The 24,640-nt window shown below is 38.6% G+C and overlaps 1 protein-coding gene across 1 annotated transcript in view; it reads left to right on the forward strand.

Annotated features, from left to right (window-relative positions):
- Positions 1–24,640, forward strand: part of LOC125257743 (ribonuclease inhibitor-like) — a 90,143-nt gene that overhangs the window by 36,815 nt on the left and 28,688 nt on the right. Inside the window, exon 3 of the mRNA XM_048174392.1 lies at positions 8,903–9,073. Within this exon, the coding sequence (XP_048030349.1) occupies positions 8,903–9,073 (171 nt within the window). The remainder of the gene's footprint in view (positions 1–8,902; positions 9,074–24,640) is intronic.

Here is a 24,640-nt window from a genome sequence, read left to right on the forward strand (position 1 = left end):
GTAACATTATGGCTCGTTGACAAGTTTGAGATAGGGGAAGGGCGCTTTGTTTAAAATGTTTGTCACCAAAGCCATTAATCCAGAGGGCGGGAGACTCAAAATATTAGCCTAAGCTATATGCGTGTGACAGACCTTTTTGCAATCTTGGTGCTTTTTGTTAATTTTAACATCCTGGGCTGGGTTTCCCAATAACGATGTATCTTAGCTCTTAAGAGTGCTTTCTACGTGCAAGGTTACGAACGCTCGCTGCAATTCCACGTGCGTTTCCCAAAAATGCCCTTAACATGAACGCGCGAGAACGCGCTCTACGTGCTACTTAAGAGTCGCTGTCCGTTTCTGAAGTGCTGAACATTACCTTATAGAATCGTGTCCTTTAACTTTTAACCTAATAATCGTCACCTGATGTGGTTTAGAATAAATAAATAAATAAAGATACCTTTCAAAAAGATTAAATTAATGTTTTTTCAGGAGGAGGTAGAGCTAAACAAAGATGTAATTTTCTGACGATTTCTTTAAGCTATATATATATATATATATATATATATATATATATATATATATATATATATATAAATATATAAATACACACACAGTCAAACCACAATTTATTCAGACACCTTGAACATTTCATTCATTATTACAGATTATTCACTATAGTCTTTTTTTAATGGTAGGCTAATAAGATATGACAAGATCTCAAATAACACTTTAGCAAAACATGGTCAGGTCAAAGTGTCTGAATAATTTTTGGTTCCAAATGTGTATCAATTTTACTGGTAGTCCACTGTATGAAGAATTTTTGGGTATAATATGTCACAGTTTACTTTACTTGTCATTCTCACTTACATAAATGACTATAGTGTCCTGCATATATATATGTGTGTGTGTGTGTGTGTGTGTGTGTGTGTGTGTGTGTGTGTGTGTGTGTGTGTGTGTGTGTGTGTGTGTGAAATCAATCAAACTGTGATTCAGTGTTTTGATGTCCATGTGTTTGCTGAACCACCCAAGGCCTAAGGCCCTATGAAATACTACAGGAATTTTTAAGGGTTCTTCCAAGTGTTTCTGAAGTGACTGACTTTTTTCAACCATAAACTAAATTTTAAAACATAACATGCAAGTTTAGATATCAATAGGGCTATATAAAGGGTATATATTAAGGGTGACAGTAGCACATATTATCTACTTCATCTAGCCAATTTCTACAGCTGTACAGACAAATTTTTATGACAGACATGTTTTATCAGCACTATTTATGACATCATGTGTATTTTTATATTTGTATTTTCTTCCCTTTTATTTTCATATTAAACATCAAAGAGTATTTAAGAGGAATACAGTCAAAACCATAGCTGTTATACACATTCCACTTTAATAAAGGTGTAATCTGCCGGTTGTCCTGTAGGTGACCTCATAACTCTGTCTTCTTACGATGCACTTAGAGGTTTACGATTACTCCAGAGCACTCGTAGATCTGCGATCATTTTCAAGTGCTACTTAAGTTACGATGCTTTTGGGAAACAGACCTTAATATTAAGATCACTCGTACGATCGTTTTTACGATCAACTTAGGCTTACGATGCTTTTGGGAAACGCAGCCCTGATCTGATCATATGAAATAAGCTGACGAAATACACAATTGTTAGACTCTGTTATGAGTATTTGCAGTAAGTTTCTTTATTTGTTTGTGTTATGGGGATTTGCAGTGTTTCACGCTCCACTCCAGAAGTTCTGAATGAGATCAACCCTCCCCCGCGCGCTGCCAGCGTCTGCTGCTGCCGAGCAGAGTATGTGCGAAGTTTTGACTGGAGCGAGGAGGGATTTTTTAAAAGTCGGAGCGTCGTGTTTTTTTTGTTTTGTTTTTTTTAATCTGCAAGAAATGTTATGAGTTTGGCGTGTGGTAGGAAAAAAAGTTTGCACAATAAGCCACTACGCAAATTTGTGTCTAACTAGACCAGCTAAAATATATTGTTCAACCAAAAACATCTTATCAATTATTTAAGTAATAAAGACATGTAATAAAGTAATAAATAAAATTTGATTTAATTTAATTAAAACAGAAAGACGTATATTGATTCAGCCTTATTCAAAGGCCGCGGAAACATGGTTTCGTTTGTTACGCACTTCAATCCATTCCACACCCGACTTTCTTGGTTTTCTTCCTTTTTATTAAATATAGGCAATTGGTTGATGAAACATTGATTGAAATTAAGATACAATTTATACAAAACGAAATTCACTTTAAAGAAAGACTTGCTATAAAACAAAACTTAATGAAGAGGTCAAACTTATGTCTGACCCGCTGCATGTGTCTCCCAACATTGCGCATCCGTCATGCTATTCACTTTTCATAATGAACATAGGTGAAATTTAAAATAATAATAATAATAATAATAATAATAATAATAATAATAGGCAATAGCCCAATATTTAAATATAAATATGAAACTAAATTGGTTACATTTTTATCCCTCTGGCCGACGAAAGCGCCGGCGCGTTCTGATGGATTTTCTCCTCATGACAGCTGAAACAACTTAAAACAGGCCTTCCGTCATTTTTGGTGATAGCCTACAGATTAGTGCAAGACTACAAATAGTCTACTTTTATTTGTGTCCGCTCACAATAACAACAAAACCTTGTACTTTTGAAAAATAAAATAAAATAAAAATAGGGTGCACTTTCAGCTGTCTCTCTGCGAGAATCTGCTCAAAAGTGAACTTAAACTCAGCGAATAATTGTACCTAAAAGGAAAGAAATATCTCAATTCGATAAGATATAGGTCTGTGTTAAATAAGAGGCGATCTATCCGCTGGAATGTGTTGTTTCTGAAATCATGGCCAGTGCTCGTTGCTGCTGTTATCAGTTCTCTTGGCGCTCGTGCACACGCGCAGTTTTCACACAGACAATCGAGCGTTTCGTTCTGGTAAAAGCACAAAACAAAATGCACAACGTGTTCTTGCTCTTGATGTACAATCACTGATGAACACCTTTGGTTTTAATGAGTAAATTAGCCAAAATATTTATTCCTGCCGGTATTTTAGTCTGCGATATCAAAATCACTAACATTACATTTTTTTTTCTAAGAGCAGACCAGAATGAAAATATTACATTTTTAATCGTGTGTGTTTGCTCCTTATATATATGCCTAGTAATGACTGTTTAATGACAATATCATGTCCGCTTTGTGTAAAGGTCTTTCTTTTAATTTTTGATGCATAGACTGTAGCCAAAGACTATCCCACGTTTTGAAATTAACTCTCACTTTAAATTTTCTAATGGTTTTTAAGGATGTTAAAATGTTATATAATAATGTTATTGTTGTTTTACTTCGTCCTTTCATCGTTTATAAACCAACATTTTATTATTACAGTCACTTTCCAATCCGTCCCTTTGCGCCACCTGGCGGTAGTTTTTTACACGCGACTGAATTTCAGTTAACGCAACAGCCCTGCGGCGGCGGTATGCGCAGCGGTAATACCCATTTTGGTTGTCCACCTACTGTACGTCTCCGTTCCCTCCTTCAGGGAACGAGGGTTACCTTTGTAACCGAGGCGTCCGTCGGACAGACCGACGAATAGGAATCCCTACCAAAGTGCCACAGGAGCTGCCCTCTTCCAGCGCTCTGTTGTAAGCCACCCGGACCCCCTTGCCTGAGGATGGCGGGACAGGGCTAACACACAGAGAGGGTCGATCACTGCTGTTCCAAAACCCATTCAGTGAGACTATTGGATAACGCTGGGAAAGCGAAACCTTTCGTTAGAAAAGAACGCTGCGGAAGCCCACATCCTTCCTGTGCCTTGCCACAATTCTGTCTCTGAGCTCTTCAGGCAGTTCCTTTGACCTCATGATTCTCATTTGCTCTGACATGCACTGTGAGCTGTAAGGTCTTATACAGACAGGTGTGTGGCTTTCCTAATCAAGTCCAATCAGTATAATCAAACACAGCTGGACTCAAATGAAGGTGTAGAACCATCTCAAGGATGATCAGAAGAAATGGACAGCACCTGAGTTAAATATATGAGTGTCACAGCAAAGGGTCTGAATACTTAGGATCATGTGATATTTCAGTTTTTCTATTTTAATAAATCTGCAAAAATGTCAACAATTCTGTGTTTTTCTGTCAATATGGGGTGCAGTGTGTACATTGAGGAAAAAAAAATTAACTTAAATGATTTTAGCAAATGGCTGTAATATAACAAAGAGTGAAAAATTTAAGGGGGTCTGAACACTTTCTGTACCCACTGTATATTAAAATTGTGTTCAACGTTCGCCGATTCCTGCCTCCTCCTTCCCGTACATACAAACTGTGTAACATTGGTGCCAAAACCACGGGAGGAAGGAGGGACATGCTGTCGGAGGGCCCTCACTGCTTAGGGAGATCGCGGTGCTGCGGAGTTCGGGCAGTGTGGGAGTGTGAAGACCGCGAGTGGCTGCCCAAGGCAATGGTGCTGGAGCTTATCAACAGGTGGGATGGAGAGCTTGCTGCCATGCTCCTGGGATGAGGTGGGGTGGCTGCCGTCCAAGAGGGAGCAGAGGAGTCGCCAGCACTCGCCGTGGGCCGGAGCTTGCTGCCGCCCGCCATGAAAAGGGAGAAGCAGGGAACAGCGGACTCGCTGGTCCAGTACCATCACATGGCACCGCGAGGAAGAGCCTCTCAGCTGGCTGAGGACCAAGCGGCAGTGTGTCTGAGAACCGGACCAAGAATTTTTTTTTCCAATTTGATAAGCACAGCACAAGAAACCTGTATGTATGGAAAATCAAACAAGACTTTATTGAACTAAATCTACTAAAACACAAACTAATCTAACAAAAACATATACTCTCACTCACACACACACACACACACACACACACACACACACACACACACACACACACACACACACACATTCATTCAGTTACAGGGAAATAGTGAGGTTATTGTCTGGAGGTGAATGGATTCCCCAATTGTTTAGCTTTTACCGAGTTTCTTTGAACTTAACCTGAGAGAATTAATACACTAGCAATTCAACCATAGTTTCATTTGCTTAATAAAATTGCACCAGCTCAGCAAAATTAGGAGACCTGTGTTACTTGCTTGGACTGCTCCTGTAAGCGCGTGTTCCTTTATGACAGAGTTGAAGGAAGCGGCATTGCTCGGTCAAGAGTTCTGAAGGACGTCGTCCCGTGGGGAAATAGTTGACTTTGCGGAAAATGGAGTCTTCTTCGAATAGTTGCAGGATTTACGCGTTGCTGCATGGGTGACTCTCTGCGTCTCAAGGAGTAGCTGGAAATAAAGGACTTTTGGCAAGTTCAATAAAGGTTCTTGCAGGGGTTTGAGTGAGTTCTGGAAGAGGTTTAGCTTGCAGGCAGGACGATGTTCGGTCTGCCGACTTAGCGAAGACCAAGGCAAAGTACAAGCAAGGGCAAAAAGCGAAAGCACAATGCGCTGCATTGGATTTTGAACGGTTTGTTGGTTCCACCTTTCCGATTGTTTTAGCCAATCAGGTCCTGTTTTGGGCGGGTCCTACGCCCAGTTCTCCTGTTCTTGTATGCAATTAGCATAATGTCCTTACAGCCCTTTGTTCTCATACTTAGGGATTTTGGTCAGAACTTTGTTAATTGAACTTGTTGGTCAGAACTAAGTTAATTTTGCTTGTTCAAAAATCATACATCTTACATAAATCAATTTTGCATCATAATATTGTAGAGCATTCATCCATTACAACCATACCAAACAGTACACACTTTCTGTAATTTTCTTCAAATTTACCAGTATTCAAAATGTAAAACACACAGAAAGAATTACATAGGTTCCATAAACAAAATAGAACATGCTTAATACATATAATATGTTAGAGACTGCTTTTTGGTGATAAGTTCATATCTCTGGCAGTATTTTCTAAATTGTTTCTGTGGTCTCTGAAACTTTGGAATGTCTTTTTGAAATGCAAAGCTGGGCAAAAGGGAATGTTGATCCCTGTGATGACCTACTGTGACTTTCACCTCGAGATGTGTCAAGTCCGAGTTTCCTGACGACAGTGGGAATTTACGCCTTGGGGTTTGTTGATGCAGTTGTTCCTTAAAGTCAACACAGCGAAAGAGGGTCTCTTTGCTGTTTTTCTCTGTTACTACAATCATTGAGACATTGCAGACATTGAGGGGCTGTCTTCGATAGGCCATTTTAGTTCCCAGGTCCAACTTTATGACTCACAAATGGTTCAATGGGGGAGTGAGTTGACTCTTTGATCTTTGGAATGTGGAGTCTGTGGTAATTTGGTGGGCTTCGTTCAGGAATAATCCTACAAGGTCCTCATCTCAATTTGCATACCAAATGCTTCGAATTGATGGCTGTATTTCTGTGCCCGGTTGCATAAAGCACCTTAAGTTTTTCCCTTAAGTATGACACTTAAGGCGTGATTTCCCCTTAAGTAAGGAATGACTTCAGGGTGTTACATATAATCTCTTAACGGTTTCCCTTACCTAAGTGAACAGTTTAAGTGTTTCACGACAGCAACCCAGGTTTTGCCGTTATAAAATTCTACTGTTGCCATGGACATGTTATTTGTTAATACATATCGTGGTAAGTTTTCACAGAAAACAACATAAGATGGATAAGGAAAACAAAAAAGAAAACCAAATATGAAAGAGAACGACCAGACGAGAAACTCAAATTAATAGTTTACTCAAAATTGAGATTTCTGCCGTCATTCACTCACCCTCATGTCGTTCCAAACCCACAAGACTTTGATTCATCTTTGGATAACAAATAAAGATATTTTTAATATTCTCTCATCATTTATGTCCATTTATTGAAAAACATCCATATGATTACGGCTGTGTCGGAAGCTCAAACGTGCGCGCAAGAACCAATGAGGTTTGTTTTTGCGTGTGATGTACGCACGTTTGTGCTTCTGTTGACCATATAAGATATGTGCTACAGTACATATGTGATTTCATCAATGTTTATGTGAATAAACCGCTAAAGTACAATTTGTTTATCATATAAAGCGGTCGATCGTGTCTCGTTAGAAGACTTGGATTGAACCTGCTCACTCCGTGTAACACTTAAGGTGAAGTTTTCCTAACCTTATGTTATACTTAGGGAAATGACGGTTAAGGGGCTTTATGCAACACTTACGGTTTTTTAAAGGATTACTTAAGTGAAAAATACATACTTAAGGGAAATTCTTAGGGTGTATGCATTTCACCTAAAGAAACCCTTAAGTAATACTTAACAGTTATTTTCTGCAACACCCTTAAGTTTAAGAGAAACATAAGGGCGATCTTAAGGGAAAATTACACTTAAGGTGCTTTATGCAACCGGGCACTGGCCCTGAAGTACTTCCTCCACCAGTTAAGGGGTTACCATGGCCTAGTGTGGATGAACATTACTGCAGTAGCTTCTAATACAAATAGCCGGGGTGGACTGCGTTTGCAACTTCTAGACAGGCTAGTGCAGCGCATTCTGCTCTGAGCTCAGGACAAGTTCCTGTCCCTCAGAGCATTTTATATCCCCAGATATCTCAAGGTGGAAGCAGATCTACTGTCCAGACAGAGAATACCGGCAGGGGAGTAGAAACTCCACCTGAGGTAGTGAAACAAATCTGGTAAAGATTTTATGAAACTGAGATGGACCTCTTTGCCCCCCAACAGGCAGTGCAATGTCCACTCTACCTCATTCTGAGTCACCCAGCTCCCCTGAGTCTGGATGTGATGCGCATACTTGGCCCAGAATGCGCCTGTATGCATTTCCTCTGGTTTCTATGCTCCCAGGAGTTCTAACCACAGTTTGCCAACAAGGGACTTGCCTCTTACTGATAGCACCACATTGGCTAAACGGAATATGGTTTTCTGAGATATCTCTTCTCAACGGCTCGCCATTGGCGATACCGAAGGGGAGGGACTTTCTGTCTCAGGTGCAGGGGACAATATTTCATCCCCTGCCGGAGATGTGGAAACCTTCAAAGAACAACATACAAACAGTAATAATATACACAATGTACTGGGGAAATGCATGTTCATTCATTTAGACGAGGTTGTCAATGAATTAATGGCAAAGAATCCAGTTTATAGACAATGTCTGCTTCCTGTCTCCTAAGGGTCTTTGAAATGTGTGTAAAGAGCACATGGTGCAGATGGGGTGATAGCGCTCAGTGGGGGAGCCAGACCTTACAGGGCCTGCATGGGTGATTGCTTTTTTTTCAATTGTGTTTGATCGCTCCAGACGCTACATCTGTTCCCTGAAATGGTCCCAGGACTGCTCTTAGACAGATCCTTAACTCAGACTGAGAGGAAGTATGCAACAGTGGAGAAAGAGGCTTTGGTATGCATGTGGGCGGTGGAAAAGTGGAGGACCTATCTGTGGGGGTGCAAGTTTACATCAGTCTCTCACGACACTACTCTGTACAAAAGGAGCAGACAGGGCTGGCATGCGCATAGCTTGATGGGCTGTGTGCCTGCTATGCTTTAATTATGATGTGGTCTGTCGTGCAGGTTGGTTGAACTGTACAGCTGATTGTCTTTCAAGGTTGCCCTTGCCATCTACCATAGACATGGACTCGGACACAGAACCTGAGCTAGTTGCGTTGCCTTCAATGTGTCTTACGTCAGTTACTCCAAAGGAGTTTGAGTCTGCTTTTATGGCCTGTTCTGAAATTTCTGCCCTGCATTCTCAGATTGAAAAGGGTTAGCCAGCTTCAGCAAAAGCCCTGTATTCCCTATAAATAACTGGATTTACACAAAATGAGAAAATTAAAAAATTATTAGTAAACTTTTAATGTAAACTGGGATTTTTGAAGCACAGGTATTGAAAGCTTTTTGAATTTCTTTATATATATACATACATTTAATGGTCTGTGTAGAACTGTGACTTGTACCTGTTGATCTGAACTGAGAGTGAAGAGTGTGTCATTGTTCTCTACAGGTTGAAGAATTGTGAAGTCACAGATGAAGATTGTGCTGCTCTGGCTTCAGCTCTGAGATCAAACCCCTCACACCTGAGACAACTGTATCTGTCTAAGAATAAACTAGGAGGTTCCGTTCATCTGCTCTCTGCTGTACTGGAGGATCCTCACTGTCAACTGGAGATACTGTGGTAAGATCGTCTCTCTGATACACTGTTAGCCCGGATAAGTTGAATTTACTTAAAAAATTTGAGGAAACTGGTTGCCCTAAAAAAATTAAGTAATGATTAAGTAATTTAACTTAAAATGTTTTGTAATATTAATTACTTTGTAGTTATTACACATAGTATATTTAAGTTCAAATGTACTAAGCAAGTTAATTTATAGCAACTTCTATTTTACTACAAAATTAAGAAAAAAAGCAAATAAAAGGTACATTCATTCAATTTTATGTTTTATTTTAATTCAATTCCAAATACAACAACATTTCATGTCCTGAAAACATTTCCTTATAAAACGTGAAAAAACTAGTTTTAACAAATCAGCTTATTGTTAAGCACATAAATAGTCTATCTCAGAATCACAACAAATTGCATCAAAACTATATGGTTTGTTCACACTCCTGAGTTCACAATAGTGGCAGTATTCCATTTTAGGTGCCAGCTCACATTTTCCTAGGTTGCCCATACGGTAAAAAAATATATTTTCAAATATATATTTTAAATATATTTCAAAATATACAAAAAATGGCCAAAAAAATATATTTAGCTAAAATATATTTTCAAATATAAATATATTTTCTAAAAATATATTTTTTGGACATTTTTTGTATATTTTTAAAAAATATATTTTCAAATATATTTACATAAATATATTTTCTAAAAATGTATTTTTTGGCCATTTTTTTGTATATTTTTATATTTATATTTTTTATGAGTTATTTTTTTAACTTAATGTTTCTAGTAAATTTTCCTTTCACCAAGTATTGACTTACCGTATATATGGCTGCCATGGTTTCCTCGTCAAGGGCACTTCTTCTGTCTCTACCACTGTACTCCTACAAAAGACAAAACACAATAACTGAACATCTGTACAGGTACAGAGGGCATGCACTTTGTCTTCTGACTAGTTTTGGATTTCCTGATATTTTTGTTTACACTGGAAATAAAACAATTACAGGTATACTGGATTTTAAAGATATTTAATGGGCACATTTTTGGACAGTACAGTAAAGAAACTGATGATTGAGGAGAGGTCGAATTAGCCTTTCTTTACACTTCTGCATTGCATTTTCACTTTTACAAATGAAGGGATAGTGAAATATCACAAAGTCACTCATTTAAGCTAACTTAACTCAAAGGGATAATCCACCCAAAAACAGTAATGATCTCATCATTTACTTACCCTCAAGCTGTTCCAGTTGATAATGACATTATCTTTTTCTGTGGAATACAAACAGAGATATTTAGAAAAATAATCCATCTCTGTGTGTTCATGCAAGAAGGTCAAAAACCAAAGTGAACATGATGGTAATCCACATGACCTCAGTTGACGAATCAACTTCTTCTGAAGTGAAACAATAGGTGTGTTTGAGGAAAATACTATTATGTTAAATTTGTTACACTACAGATTTGCCAACTGTCCAGTATGGGCTCAAAGTCAACATGTTGTAATTTGTGATGTGTGTTTTAAAGCTTGAGGAATCATTTGGAAGTACAGACTTTAAAATATTAATATTTTTCTAACACACACCTAGTGTTTCACTTCAACTAGGGTCATGTTGACTACTGTTGTTTTTTACTCTGTGTGGCTTTTAAAGTGTCAACCTTACACATGCACTCACAGAGATGGATTATTTTCCAAAAATCATAATTTGAAAGAAAGTCATATTCTGAGAGTATTTTAATTTTTGGGTGGAGTATCCCTTTTTTTAGTATTATCAGAAACAAAAACTTTATTTTTCTTAGCCAAAAATAATAATTAAAAAAAATCTGTAGTTTGGCCTTTATATTTAAATTCAACTTTTGAATTTTGAATTCTGTTAATTTCATGTTTATTACTGTGAAGCTGTTTTGTATAAAGTGCCACAGAAATGAATATGACTTGACTATGAACATTATCCTGTACCTATAACTTGTGGTCAGAGGCTCTCCAGCACAATTGTTGGGATGGTGGGGCGGACAGCAAGTGGACAAGCATCTTGACAGATGGGTTTGGACCCGCACCTATTCCAGACAGAAACAGATATTAACACAAGTGCAGAGAACATATCAATTCATAAATTACACAATAAAATAATATAATTTGCTTAACAGTGCTTAATTAAACAAAATTATTCTACTTCTTAAAGTGTCTCATCATTCTCACCTTGTTGCTGTTGCACAGACCGTCTCTGCTTCTGCTACTGAAAATAAAAAGAAGATTTTTTTACAGTAATGAATGACACATGTAAACCTGTAGGTCGTGACAAATAAGCATCTTCTGTTACAAGCGACTTATTGAATCACTGGCTCAACTGGATCATCGAAAACAGCTTGTCATTCAGCAGAAAGTGAATATATTATAGTAACCTAGGCTATATTAATAATGATAATAATAGTAGAAAAATTGGGCGCATGAAATGCCATTAATGGCAAACCAGCATATGCCTGAACTCTTAATAACGAGCGAATAATATGTGCATAATTAACAAGTTTAGTAAAACATTTAAATTTAGCAAAAAATACTTACGTTACAAGCTCCACTATCAGTAACAGGATCACGTGAGCATCATCGATCGACAACAGCAGGCAGCACGGTCTCCAAACACTCTACAGCTGAAATCTTTAAAAAAAATATTAAACATTATTTTTGTGTGTAACGTTAGTTTTCACTAGTGTCCAAATGAAAAACAAATGACGTTAAAACGGAAATCTGAAAATATCAAATGCGTCTCCTCATGTGAGCAAATGAAACAAACAGGGCATTAAATTGACAAATAAAGTAAAAAAAAACCTTGACAATACAAAACATTATACATTCAAAGTAGCAATTAACATTACATATGTAAAAAATGACGACTAAAAATAAAGTTATAGCTCATTACCTTTTACTCCGTGAACTCCCGGTTGACTGACGACCGTTACAGATCAAAATGACGTGCATGCGCTGTACTCCAAAAGTCTGTGATCGCTGCTAGTGGTTTCCCATTCAAATTACGTCACAGTTAACATCGTACATCTAGCGATTTTATTCATCTATTTATTTGTAGGCCTATTTGTTAAACGCTATATTACACTGACAATAAATTACAAATAAATTAATTAATTAATTAATAAGTAATAGACTAAAACACACATTTGTGAGGTGGTGCCATGATAACTCTGTATTTTTTTTTTTGGGAAGATCATATGTGAACAAAGTGGTCAATGTGGAAAATATGGGGAAATTCATGTTTTTTCTGGAAGTGTTTAAAATTCTTCTAACATGATGGATACTTTTGATCGCAAGGCTTTCTTCCACCCACATTTGCATTGTTGACTGTAAGATTGGAAATGTATTTTCTTGCGCCCTGAAATATATTTTTATATATAAATATATTTTCCTGCCCCTGAAATACATGTTTAAATATATTTTAAGTATATAAGGTTGAAACAAAATATATTTTCAGTTTCAAAAATATATTTCATTGAACTTCACTGTTTGTAACATATATTTACCATATATTTAAAATATATTTTGGCCAGATAAAATATATTTTTTTACCGTATGCATTACCTGCTGAATAAAATATAAAGTATTTTTCATACAGTTAGGGTAGTCCAGTTGCAGGGCATAAATCAGTCAGAAAAAAGGATACAGAAGTCCTGAGGTTGGTCGGTTCATCCATCACCAAACATCCTTCCAAGACGATCTTCACTCATGATGGGTTTAGCTGAGCACTTTATAGATCAACACAGAGGATTCTCACTGGAGTTTGCCTGTATGAGTCCTTATCAGCTGCAACCTAGTAGAGGAAGACAAAGATCGACAAAGACATTATCATATAATAATGCATCAGATAATGGTATTGTCAAATACTCCATGCATCAATACATACCTGGTTTACTGTAGAAAGAGCTGGCCATTGAAGTACCATCAGGCTGATGTCAGGCTCGTCGTTGACAACTTTTCTGTGAGGAGCAAACATTAAAGTTAAAGTCTTGATTATGGCACCTGATTTTATGGTTTACATGTAATTGTGCACTGTGCAGTATGCAGATTAATAAAATAATCAGCCAAAGAAAAGGTCTCAGTAAACCCACATGACACACAGCTATGGAGTTTTTGGTGAAGGCTGTATAAGTGTACATATTGTGCATAACGTGTGATATAAATGTACATGTATGTTCCAGATGTAAACAAGGAAATTGTTCTGTTCTTGTATAACTTCATTGTTTGAGCCTATAATGTTTAAATAGCTGAGCTTTCTTTTCACAGTTATGAGGCAATACTTACACTTCCAATCCAAAGCATCTCTTCTTGACCTGCAACACAAAACAAGATAGTCTGTCTGTTTTTGTTTTCAACTCGTCAATTAACTCTAACGTAATCTTTCAATCAATAGCCGTGTCGAAATAAAACACGGTCGTTAAATTATTGCACTCACCATTTTCGCGCTTCATCCTCTCTCCTCTGCTGGAAGCGCGGGCGCGGCCGCGGTGTTCGCCGACAGCCAGAGGTTCAAACTAGAGGTCTACAGGGGCGCCCCCAAGGGGTGGCCAGGGGTGGCCACGGCCACCCCTGCATAAACTCTGGCCACCCCTGTGGCCACCCCAGTATAATTTTGCATTGGGTACTATTAATTTAAATGCATAATGTAAATTCACAAGTTCATGAAGTGAAAGAAAAATGCCACCAAAAAAGATAGATTGACTGACGCTACCAGAGTAGCTGTTTCACTGCCACCAAGAGTCTAAATAGTAATGTCTACAGACCTGAATTTCAAATGTTATTTATACTGTGAAGAGGGTAGGGTAGGGGTGTGCGATATATTTAGTCTACGATTTTATCATAATTGTTGTTTTAACGATGAACAATCGATCTGACATCCCTGTATGTGATGTTGTCTTGTAGGTTAGACAAGTGTCGGTGCGCATTTAGAGTGCACGCTTTCACTGTTAATAAATATCACATGAAGAGTGCTGTTTTTCTCCAGATATCAGCATAACAAATGTTATATAAATCTTATTCATGTTTACATTTTAGACATCATTGCCTGTTTCTGCACAATTTCGCCAACGAATATAGTTCAGATCAAATCCAGAGCATTGTATTGCGTCCCTGAGCAACAAATGGCGCTGTTTACTGAATGAATCAGCTTTTTGAACGAATAAGTTGAATCAATGAAAATTGGAAAAGATAGGTTACAAGTGACGACGAGGGAGCTTCAGTTGAACAACAGTGAACTGCGGTCAGATGAGATATTGTCAGACTATGTCAGTAAAATTCAGAAAAATGAACAGGTCCAATCAGCTGTTATTCTGTGCTCGCGGCGCGCACTCAAGTATTGCATGCGCAAATGTGCCGGCGCGCGCTGCATAATTACTTTATTATAGCTTAAATAAAGCCCAAAAGAATACGAGCAATGACCGTCATTGCTGTGTTGTAAGTTAAGTCATGAAATTACCACACATGCGATTAAAGCTGCCTCAAAACTGTGAATGCATGTATTTGTTGACATGGTTTTAAAGCTATTGTTATCCAATTTGTTGGCCTTAAAACGTCTTAAAAATGCACATATGTACACCAGATAAATCTAAATTTTCTCGGGGGAGCATGCCCCCGAACCCCCTTAGCAAACTATATTTTATGACCTCGGGAATTATGAAACCATAATGCAATCTGAGATAAATGTGTATTTCTACAAATGTGCACACTTTTGGACTAAAAGGTAGGTATGTGTATGCAAATAAATGGGACTGAACGCGACTGAATGTAAAGGTTTGTGTCCTCATTATTCTATTAATAACTACCAATTGATTTTGCATGTATGTATATGTATATACACACACACACACACACACACACACACATATATATATATTATTATTTATTTATTTTTTTTGCCACCCCAAGAATTGCTGTGGCCTCGTCTGGCCACCCCTATTAAAATTTTCTGGGGGCGCCACTGGAGGTCTACAAAGAAGACCCGAGACCCGAGGACCCGGGACCCGACCCGGGACCCGTACGGGTTCGGGACTATATTTTAAATGGTCAGCCGGGTCCGGGTCGGGTCCTAATCTATTACTTCGGTTCCCGGGTCTGATTAACATTGTGTGTATACCCGAGCCGATTTGATTCGGAGATCACCCAGCCGTGTTGGGAGTCAGACAGCGCTGTGCGTGTTTTGTAACTTGAAAAGTATGAGCCGGGAAATAAGGTGAAAAAACACGAGTGACCCCAGCCATCAGAAGCAGAGCGGGCGGAGTTAATGCAAGCAAACGGTGATCATCGCGTTTTACTCTTCCTATCGTGTGCAACAGTAATGCAAACAAACTTAAAATCTCAAGAACTGCTTGTAGCCTTGCACATTCGCATTTAAATAAGTTAACATAGCCTATTTCAAATCATTAACAAAATATGAACTATCACACGAATGTCTTCTGTGACGCTTAAAGCTTATGTTTCAGGTTGCTCCAGCTAACGCGCATGTCTCATGCGAGCGCACTTTCTTTCTCCTGTTTTTATAATAACATTATGCCGTCTTGTTATATCTAAAGTTTTGGTCAGACTCGGCTCAGAAAGCACAGAAATGACCGCAAATAAGTAATGCTAACGTCAGCGGCCATGTCACTGAACAAGCAATCGTTATTATAGTTCAAAAGGGCAAACAGTCAAAGTTATTTTATTATGTGAGTTGACTCGAGTCTCGAGATACAACGAAATAATGCAAAACTGCAAAGTCGCATTTGTCATCGTGACAGCAAGTGAACTTTTAAAGCTGGAATAATGAGTGGATTAAGCATTTCAATCGGCAAGAGAGGAATAACGGATGAACTTTCTTGGCAAGTGCATCACAGTCAGGTACAAGGGAGAAAGCTATAGCCTAGGCTACTAATATTAGGTAAGACAACACGTTTTATTTTCGCAACTTGTTTATTGACTTATTAATAGCAATTTGCTGTGGAATAGACCTATGTGCCGTTCGGGTCCAGCTTAGACGGGTCCGGGTAGTACATTTATGGCATTTCTCGGTTCTGCACGGGTTCGGGTCCAACTTTCAAAATAATAGTCGGGCCGGGTCGGTTCCGTGTAGCACATTTACGGGTATCTTCGGGTTCGGGTATGAATTTTTGGACCCGTGAAGACCTCTAGTTCAAACTAAGTTTACACGCCCAACAACAGCTCCTCGTGTGAAAAAGAAACAAACGCGCGTCGAACTCGCCGATCAGGGGTTCATGTACGGTGATCCACCGCACGCGAGAGAGAACACTAGCTAACCGGAGAAAACAGTTCCGTCGTTTAAACTTTAACAAACGATTTTCACTGCTCACAAACAGTCTCTCAGGGGGGAAACGATAAAAAGGCAAATGTTTGGAAAAAAAATGTCTGTAGAACTTGCCAAAACAAATGTTCCAACTTCTCATCAACAGCTCCTTGAATTCACACACACCACGACAAAATGGCGTCATTACCTGCCGTAAACCAATGTGTAAGAGGCGTGGTCAGGAGAAAAACTTAATAATTTAAGTGCATTTAAAGGTGCTAAAGAGGATGTTTTGTTTTATACATTTTTGCAATATTACTTAAACTGTCTTTACTAACTGATAAAAGACTATTTTAGGTGCACTGAAAGTAATAATATTATCATCTGTGCACGAGGTAGGGCCTTAAAAACATCAGCCAATCGTTTACGCGATGATTACGCAAGCCCTCTGGCTTGTCAATCACTGCCGTGACATTCCTTGTGAGAGACGTGCGCGGATTGGCCCTCTGGCTTGTCAATCACTGCCGTGACGTTCCTTGTGAGAGACGAGCTCGACTGCGCGCTCCAGTATCTTTCCACACTGCACAGGCGCTGCATGCAATGTTTTTGTCAGGAGACAGGAATAACAACTGCAGATTATGAGTTACCTACGGTGAGTCCGACATAATGAATCCAAAAAACACGACACAGCTAATGCCGGTGGTAAACACTCGTGTTCCGATACTCGTGCACGAGTTTTGGGAGGCATTCCTTTGAAGTGAGCTGTGAATGAGGGGGGCTGTTCTTACACATGCGCTCATTTCAAAAACTCAGTAACAGTCTTTGGATTCTCAGTCGACGAAAAAATCCTCTCTATCACCTTTGACTTAAATTTATTAACACATTCAAATTACATCCACAATTTAGTAGAATATACTTATATTTTATAAGTAATGCAATCAAACTTAAATATTTTAAGTATATTGTAATTATATAGTTTAAGCAAATATAAAATCCGGGCTAAGAAAGATGAATAATTTGATGTAAATTTTAGGACTAAAATTAGAAAATGATCTGTAAAACATTCTGTAAACACTAAATCTCAGCACAGAAATGACAGGTGTACACAAATGACTGATCAGTGTTAATTTTCACATTTCTTTAAAAATATCCTTTAAATTTAGTCCAATTTTTTCATATTCTTTATATTAAATTATTTTTGTCTGAAGAGAATAAACATGACCAAATGAAGTTAGTTAGAATATTATGTATCATTTTGATGCACAGAAGCAGGTACTGTAAATCTTTAATCTAAATCAGGGGTGTCAATCCTGTTCCTAAATTCAGATCAAATCCTGATCCAACTCAACTGAACCTGATAATTAAGTTCTTTAGGAGCACTTGATAAGGTGTGTTGGATCAGGGATGGATCTGAACTCTGCAGGTAGGTTGATCTCCAGGAACAGGATAGGAAACCCATGATCTAAATAAATGACCTGGGGTGCTTCTCAATTCTTATTTGTGCATCCTTGTTTCCTTTCCTTGCTTCCTTTCCTTGTGTCTTAGCTCCACCCCTTCAGGATGCAAGGGAAGGAAACAAGTAAAAGAAGCGAGGACGGAGGAATTGAATCAAGTGAAATGATATATCCTTGCTCCCTTCAGCGTCACTTCGAAGCGTCATCAGCTGCACTCGAGGGATCTACCCATATGTTGTTAAAGTTTGGTTATTTAAAAAATATATTATAAGTATTAATAAAGCAAGATGCCCTGTTGAAATATGTGAGATATAAAGTTTATTTAAACTGCATACATTAAAGCATACATTTAAATTATTGTGACAGATATGAAGGGGGAGGAGAATTTATGCGTGCGTCGGGTTTCTCGATGAGAAAGACTTCCACAAAGGATGCACCTGTGTATCCTCGCTCATGACTCCTCAGGAAGCCTCCTCATTCCTCGTTCCTCACCTCCTCAGGGTGCAATTAGAGAACTGAGATGTCCTTCAAGATGGCTGAGCTCGATCGCTTTCCGGGTCATAGGATGGAGGACGGAGGAGCGAGGAAACGAGGAGGGATATTGAAAAGCACCCCTGGGATGGATTTCCAGATATTGTTTTTTCTTAGCGCACTATGGAGATTGTAAAGGCATACCTTAACTGAAGATATACCTTTCCTAGGCATGTTCCCTAAACTATACCTTAGGAGGTTGCTTAAGGTATATTCTTAAAGGTGCAATATGTAATATTTTTTACAGTAAAATATCCAAAAACCACTAGGCCAGTGTTATATATTTTGTTCACTTGAGTACTTACAATATCCCAAATGTTTCCAACTATTTGTAAATTGTGAGAAAATTGCAATTTTAACCAAGGCTCCGGGACGTGTGAGGAGTCGCCTGTCAATTGCATCATACCCGCGTTACCCTCGGTTTACAGTTTTATTTTGTAGAAACCATGGAAACACCAAAGACTCTTTAATATATTACACATTTTAATAGACAAGGGAACAACTGTTTTGATATATTTATAGACAGAAAACTAATTGTTGTTATATAGCTCAACACGTTTAGTCTTATTGTTTAAATCAATTTTCTTGATTTTTTTGTGAGTACTATGCTTTACCATGCCTCAGAGAAAAACACTCAAGAAGCTAACATAGCTAACATTATTGGATGGCTTGTTGATAAATTACATGCAATTAATTTTAAAACGTATATGATGGAGAAAATTATGTATTACTGTTAATAAAAATAAAGCTGCATCTGATTATGCTATGTTAGCTTCTTGACAAAATAGGGTTTTTCTCTGAGGCATGGTAAAGCATGGTACTCGCAAAAAATCAATAAAATTGATTTAAAAAATAAGACTAAACGTGTTGAACTATATAACAACAATTAGTTTTCTGTCTATAAATTACAGTGACTGGGAGGGGACATGTTCGGTTCACTTAGTTTTGTGGTGGCCACGACATTTAAAATCGTGGAAACATGATAATATGTCGTGGCCACATGGGAACGTGATAACAACTCGTGGCCATGCGATGTAAAGTCGTGGCCTCGAGATCATATGGTGAGGGAACGATATATTTTTCACGAGTTACATGTGTAAACAATCTGCGCTACCATAGCAACCTGGAATTAAGAACGATAAAATAAGGGCGGAATTAAGAAATTATTATATTAATGGTGCTCTAAGCGATGTCACACGTTTTTAGGTCAAAACATTTTTTTTGTCACATACAGCAAACATCTCCTCACTGTCCACTAGCTGCCTGTCCCCTGAACACACTGTAAAAAAAAAATGCGGTGTCTGTAGTGGCCACAAGCTCAAAAAACGGCAACAAAAACTACCTGGTGCAGCCTGGACCACGAAACATAATAAACATGCTCCAGCCAATAACTGACAAGACTGATTTTAAAGGCGCATTCATAAAAAGGCGACTTTTTCAGGAAGCACGGAGGGGAAGGGAAGGAGGAGGAGGAGGAGGGAGGGTCTAGCCTCTATTCTGTTCGACAACACTTCGAACGTCAACAGGAAGTTACTCCACCCAGGATCGCTTAGAGCACCTTTAATATATTATTTGAATGCTGTCTATATAGTCAACATCGTGCTCAATGTAATAAGCTATAAATAGCCAATTGCGCGCGATGTTGCCACTATAGCATTGAAATGAAGTTTGTTATTATCAATTTGATAAACTTCATTTAATTGCGCGCGATGTTGCCACTATAGCATTGAAATGAAGTTTGTTATTATCAATTTGATAAACTTCATTTAATGATAAAATAATATGTAAGAACATTAAATAATAAAGGCCTAGAAGAAAAACATTTATCCATCCCATCTCACAGCCTTTTAATCTGATCGTGTCTTTATTATTATTATTATTATTATTATTAATATGCCTATTAAAACCTAAATAAAATGAATAAAATGATGAACAAAATTAAGTTTTTGTTTAGGCTATATCAGTGAATGGATTTTTTTTTTTTTTAGCTTATTCTTTTAACATATAACCAATTAATAATAATTAATTATGCGAACTTCACTCAAATGCTGTCACGGGCATGAGGGACTACAAATGATAACAGACGCTCATTTATCCTATCTTCAAGGCTACAGTCAATACAGTCACAAAGTCACATTTTATTGGCATGATCTGGCATTTAAAGTATTTACAAAATATAGCTAACATAATATAGGCCTACAGAAAGGATATACAAATTGAAGGGGAAAATAAAGCAAATAGGGCTACATAACAATGAATAAAAAATGTAATGGTAGCCTAATAATAATAATAAATAATATAAAAATATGAAATAAAAAATTAACAATCAGTGAATGGATTTAAAAGACTGTTTGATGTGATAATATACATGGCATATTCTAATATTTATTGATAAACTTCATTCGAATGCTGCTGTAGGCATCGCACACAACACAATAGGCAACATGTTAATATAATAATTTCTTAATTCTGCACTTTTTCTTAATTAAAAATAAATAGTATTATAATCTTATCCATTTCTGATAATTCCAGGTTGCTACGGTAGTGCAGGTTGTTTACACATTTAACTTGTGGCCATGAAAAATTGTCGTTCCCTCAACATAATGAAGTCGTGGCCATGTAGCAAATTAACTCAAAGGGGAAATATTAATAATTATTCATAACTCAATATGATTTATTAATTATGATTAATTATGAATATGTAAATCGGTTAATCAGATTTACTGGATATAGCTACATTAATCTTAATATTACCATCAAATAACCTGTTGTCCAGGGAACACTTAGTGTTGATTGTTTAATAATTCTAAGAAATGTTCATTTCCAGGTTATGGAAAAATAATTCTTATCGCATCGTGCTACTTAGAGCATAGGTTCGGGTCTATATCACTTAAGAGGCAATTCCTTAGCAGATGGAGTCAGAACCAAACATGTATTGTGCACAATCTTTATTAACTAACTCACAAACACATAACTAAACTAACAAACACATAACATAACATAACATAACATACACAAAGGGTCACACACATATGTAGGTCAGAATGAGTAATGATAGAGTTGAACCGAAAGAGGTACTGTTACTAGAGCTATAGGAAAGTCGAAGACACTCTGGAAAGGACTCATCAGTTTCTTTTAGCAATAGCAAGGTAAGTCTTACAAATCAATACTAAATCGCTGTTTAGCATTAAAATGTACGATACTTGCAATGTGCCCTTAGGCTGAGGAGCGTCGGATCTGCAGGTTGAGGATAAATCTTGAGGTTATCGTCTGAAGTTGTTGCCAGTCTGTTGGGTGATGAGCACATGGCTGAGTGTTGTAGGCCGGGGGCCTACCAGCCTTGCGGGCCAGGCCTAGAGAGGCCGGCCGCAAGGAGACCTGTTCGTTTGTCCAGAAGCAAGGAAGAAGAGAGGGAGTGGCCTTGTTCTCTAGCTTTTATCCTCTGGTCAAAGTCCAACCTCTTAAAATTGATGCAGCCAATGAAGGTGTTGTGTTTCCGGGTGACAACACTCCCCCTTGTTGGGGCTTTTATGACTGAGCAAGATTAAACTGGCTGAGCTTTGAAGAAGAACTATTAAAGATTCTTGTAATACTTATGTGTTGCGCAGGTATGGACATACCGCACACGCGAGCATTCAAATCTTCCCGCTGGGAACCCATAGACACTAAACATGGCATAATTGAAGTTACTTTAAATGTATCATAAAACCACATACATACGTGAATACAATGATTGTAATACAGCAATGGTAATAATGGATAATATTTAATCTCCTGGGATTGTTAATGTTTATTTATAAAACAGTCTGTCTGTACATTAATGCAAGAGAGTCTGTGTTATGTTTGGATAATGCAGGAGAGATGCACGTTTTGTGTGTCTCTTCTCTGCTCTCCATGCGGCAGCACATTCCTCTGTGCAATAAAGTTTTAACTGATAACTTCTCGGGGGGGATGGGGACAGTCAAATCCCAGAGTGAGCTTAAAACTATTGGTGAACAAACAAATAATTGTGTCTGATTTGTCTCAGTCATTACAGCCACGAGAAAAATATATCGTTCCCTCACCATATGATCTCAAGGCCACGACTTTACATCGCAAGGCCATGATATAAGAATGTCGTTACCTCGACAAAACGATCTCGTGGCCACGAATTATCACGTTCCCACGAATTAATATCTTGTGGCCACGACATATTATCACTTTTCCACGAGTTTATATGTCGTGGCCATGACAAAACTAAGTGAACCGAACATGTCCCCCTCCCGGTCATCGTAATAAATATATCAAAACAGTTGTTCCCTTGTCTATTAAAGGCGTGAGGCATATGTTGCATTCCAGCGGCCTCGTTCAACTCCCACAACACTCGGTCATGCTCTGCTTCATACTAAATAACCTCATCCACGAACATGATTTGTTCCCGAGTCCTAGCCCTATTCTTTTGCACCGTCCGTTGAGGTGGACACCACATGTCCCAAGATTCCAATCTAAAACTTGGCGTCATCAAGCTATGCCTTTGTTTCAGATGGTGAGAAAGGCACGCTGGACGGGACCAGCTGGACAGGCGACAGTTCTGGGGCAAGAAAATTGTCCTCTCCACACCTTGAGTCCAGCAGTGTCTCAGCAAAAAACTCACTCTCAGTAGCGGGGGGTGGGCGGATCTCACTTCCGATCCCTCGAAGTCCACCAACACTCCCGCGGCGATGGATGGCTTGGCAGGCTCACACACCAGGTCAGGCGTATGCTGCTCGGCCTCCATGACGATGTGACCCCCGATCGCTCTTGTATGCGTGGGCGGCTCAATTGCGGCGGTCTTCGTCGTACTACCCGCGGTGGGCTCAGGTCGTTTATCCTCGCCGTCTGGGTGGTTCTGGCTGGGCACTATATGGGAAGTGAGGTTGTCAGCAATCTCGATGGTAAACGCTGATCCACAGGATGCCAGCACCCACTCCACATAGGACGCAAAGCTCCCTCGAGGACCCTCCCTGAACAGCTGTGCGTTGAGTCCGACGAACAGGAACGTGCACAGGCAGTGGTCCGGGAAGGTGGTCTGATGGGCGAGATTCAATTAAACTCAATTCAATTCAATTCACATTTATTTGTATAGCACTTTTCACAATACATATCATTTCAAAGCAGCTTCACAGAGAATGCATGTAAATTACAAAGAATGCAGTTAGCAAATAATGTAATAATTTAGGCAATTAATTTGCAAACACTGTTAGCATTTTACTTGAAGGTAGAAGCAATGAGCTCCTGGAAAAATGAATTACATATTAACAATAATTAGGATATATAGAAATTTGGGAATGTGCATGTTGCATCTTCTGAATTCCTCGCAGGAGTTGGCGCCGTCTCTTCACAGGTGTTGGTCATCTGAGGTCGTCTTAAGAGGCTGGATCCAAACTGAAGCTGATGTACTCTCTAGTCACCTCGTGACAGGCGTCCCGAGGTAAAACAGAAAAGCAAATGGAGAATAATTAGCATAGCTGATGTTGATAACATTAAGCAAAGATAGTCATGTGCAGTTGATCTGATAAGATGCATTATCTGTAAACGCAGCCCCTAACGCATCATGGGTATTCTCAACATGAATGTTAAAATCTCCAACAATCAGCGCTTTATCGACGTTGACCAATAGGTCTGAGAGAAAGTCTGCAAACTCTTTTAGGAAATCAGCATAAGGCCCTGGAGGTCTATAAGCAGATAGTAGCGACTTTTTACTTATATCTGAGAGTGTAATATTTAGCATAAGATTTTCAAATGAATTAAACCGATAATTTGTTTTCTGAGTAACTTTAAGAATATCTCTATAGATTGTTGCAACACCACCGCCTCAGCCAATCAGACGGCATTTGTTTTTATAACAGTAGCCAGGCGGACAAGACTCATTAAGACCGAAATAATCATTTGGCTTAAGCCATGTTTCAGTAAGGAGGATTGGTGAGCATCAGCACGGGAATTTTCCAGCACCGTTTGCCACTCCCGTAGCTCAGCCTGCTTCTTGAAAAGGGTCCAAATCTGTCATTCCACTGCCTCCAGTTCCAGCTGCACTGCATGCAGCTCGAACGTGTCCTCACCTGCACTCAAAGGTAGAGAAACATCCGATACACTCGCCATTTGAATAGATGAACAATAATATAGTGAGAGAGAAGAGTACAAACACTAGTGTGACCATGCCGCTACTGCTAGCGGGCTAAAGCTAGTAGCGAATGTTCGGGAAGTCAGATAAAACTAGCGATATCAAGGCAATCCGAGTGTTTTTTTTATATAAAATAATGTCAGCGATGTGTTCCCTTGCCGTAAAAGAGAGAATGATATGTTATTAA

Source organism: Megalobrama amblycephala, linkage group LG22 (assembly GCF_018812025.1).
Source record: "Megalobrama amblycephala isolate DHTTF-2021 linkage group LG22, ASM1881202v1, whole genome shotgun sequence".
Classification (NCBI taxonomy): domain Eukaryota; kingdom Metazoa; phylum Chordata; class Actinopteri; order Cypriniformes; family Xenocyprididae; genus Megalobrama; species Megalobrama amblycephala.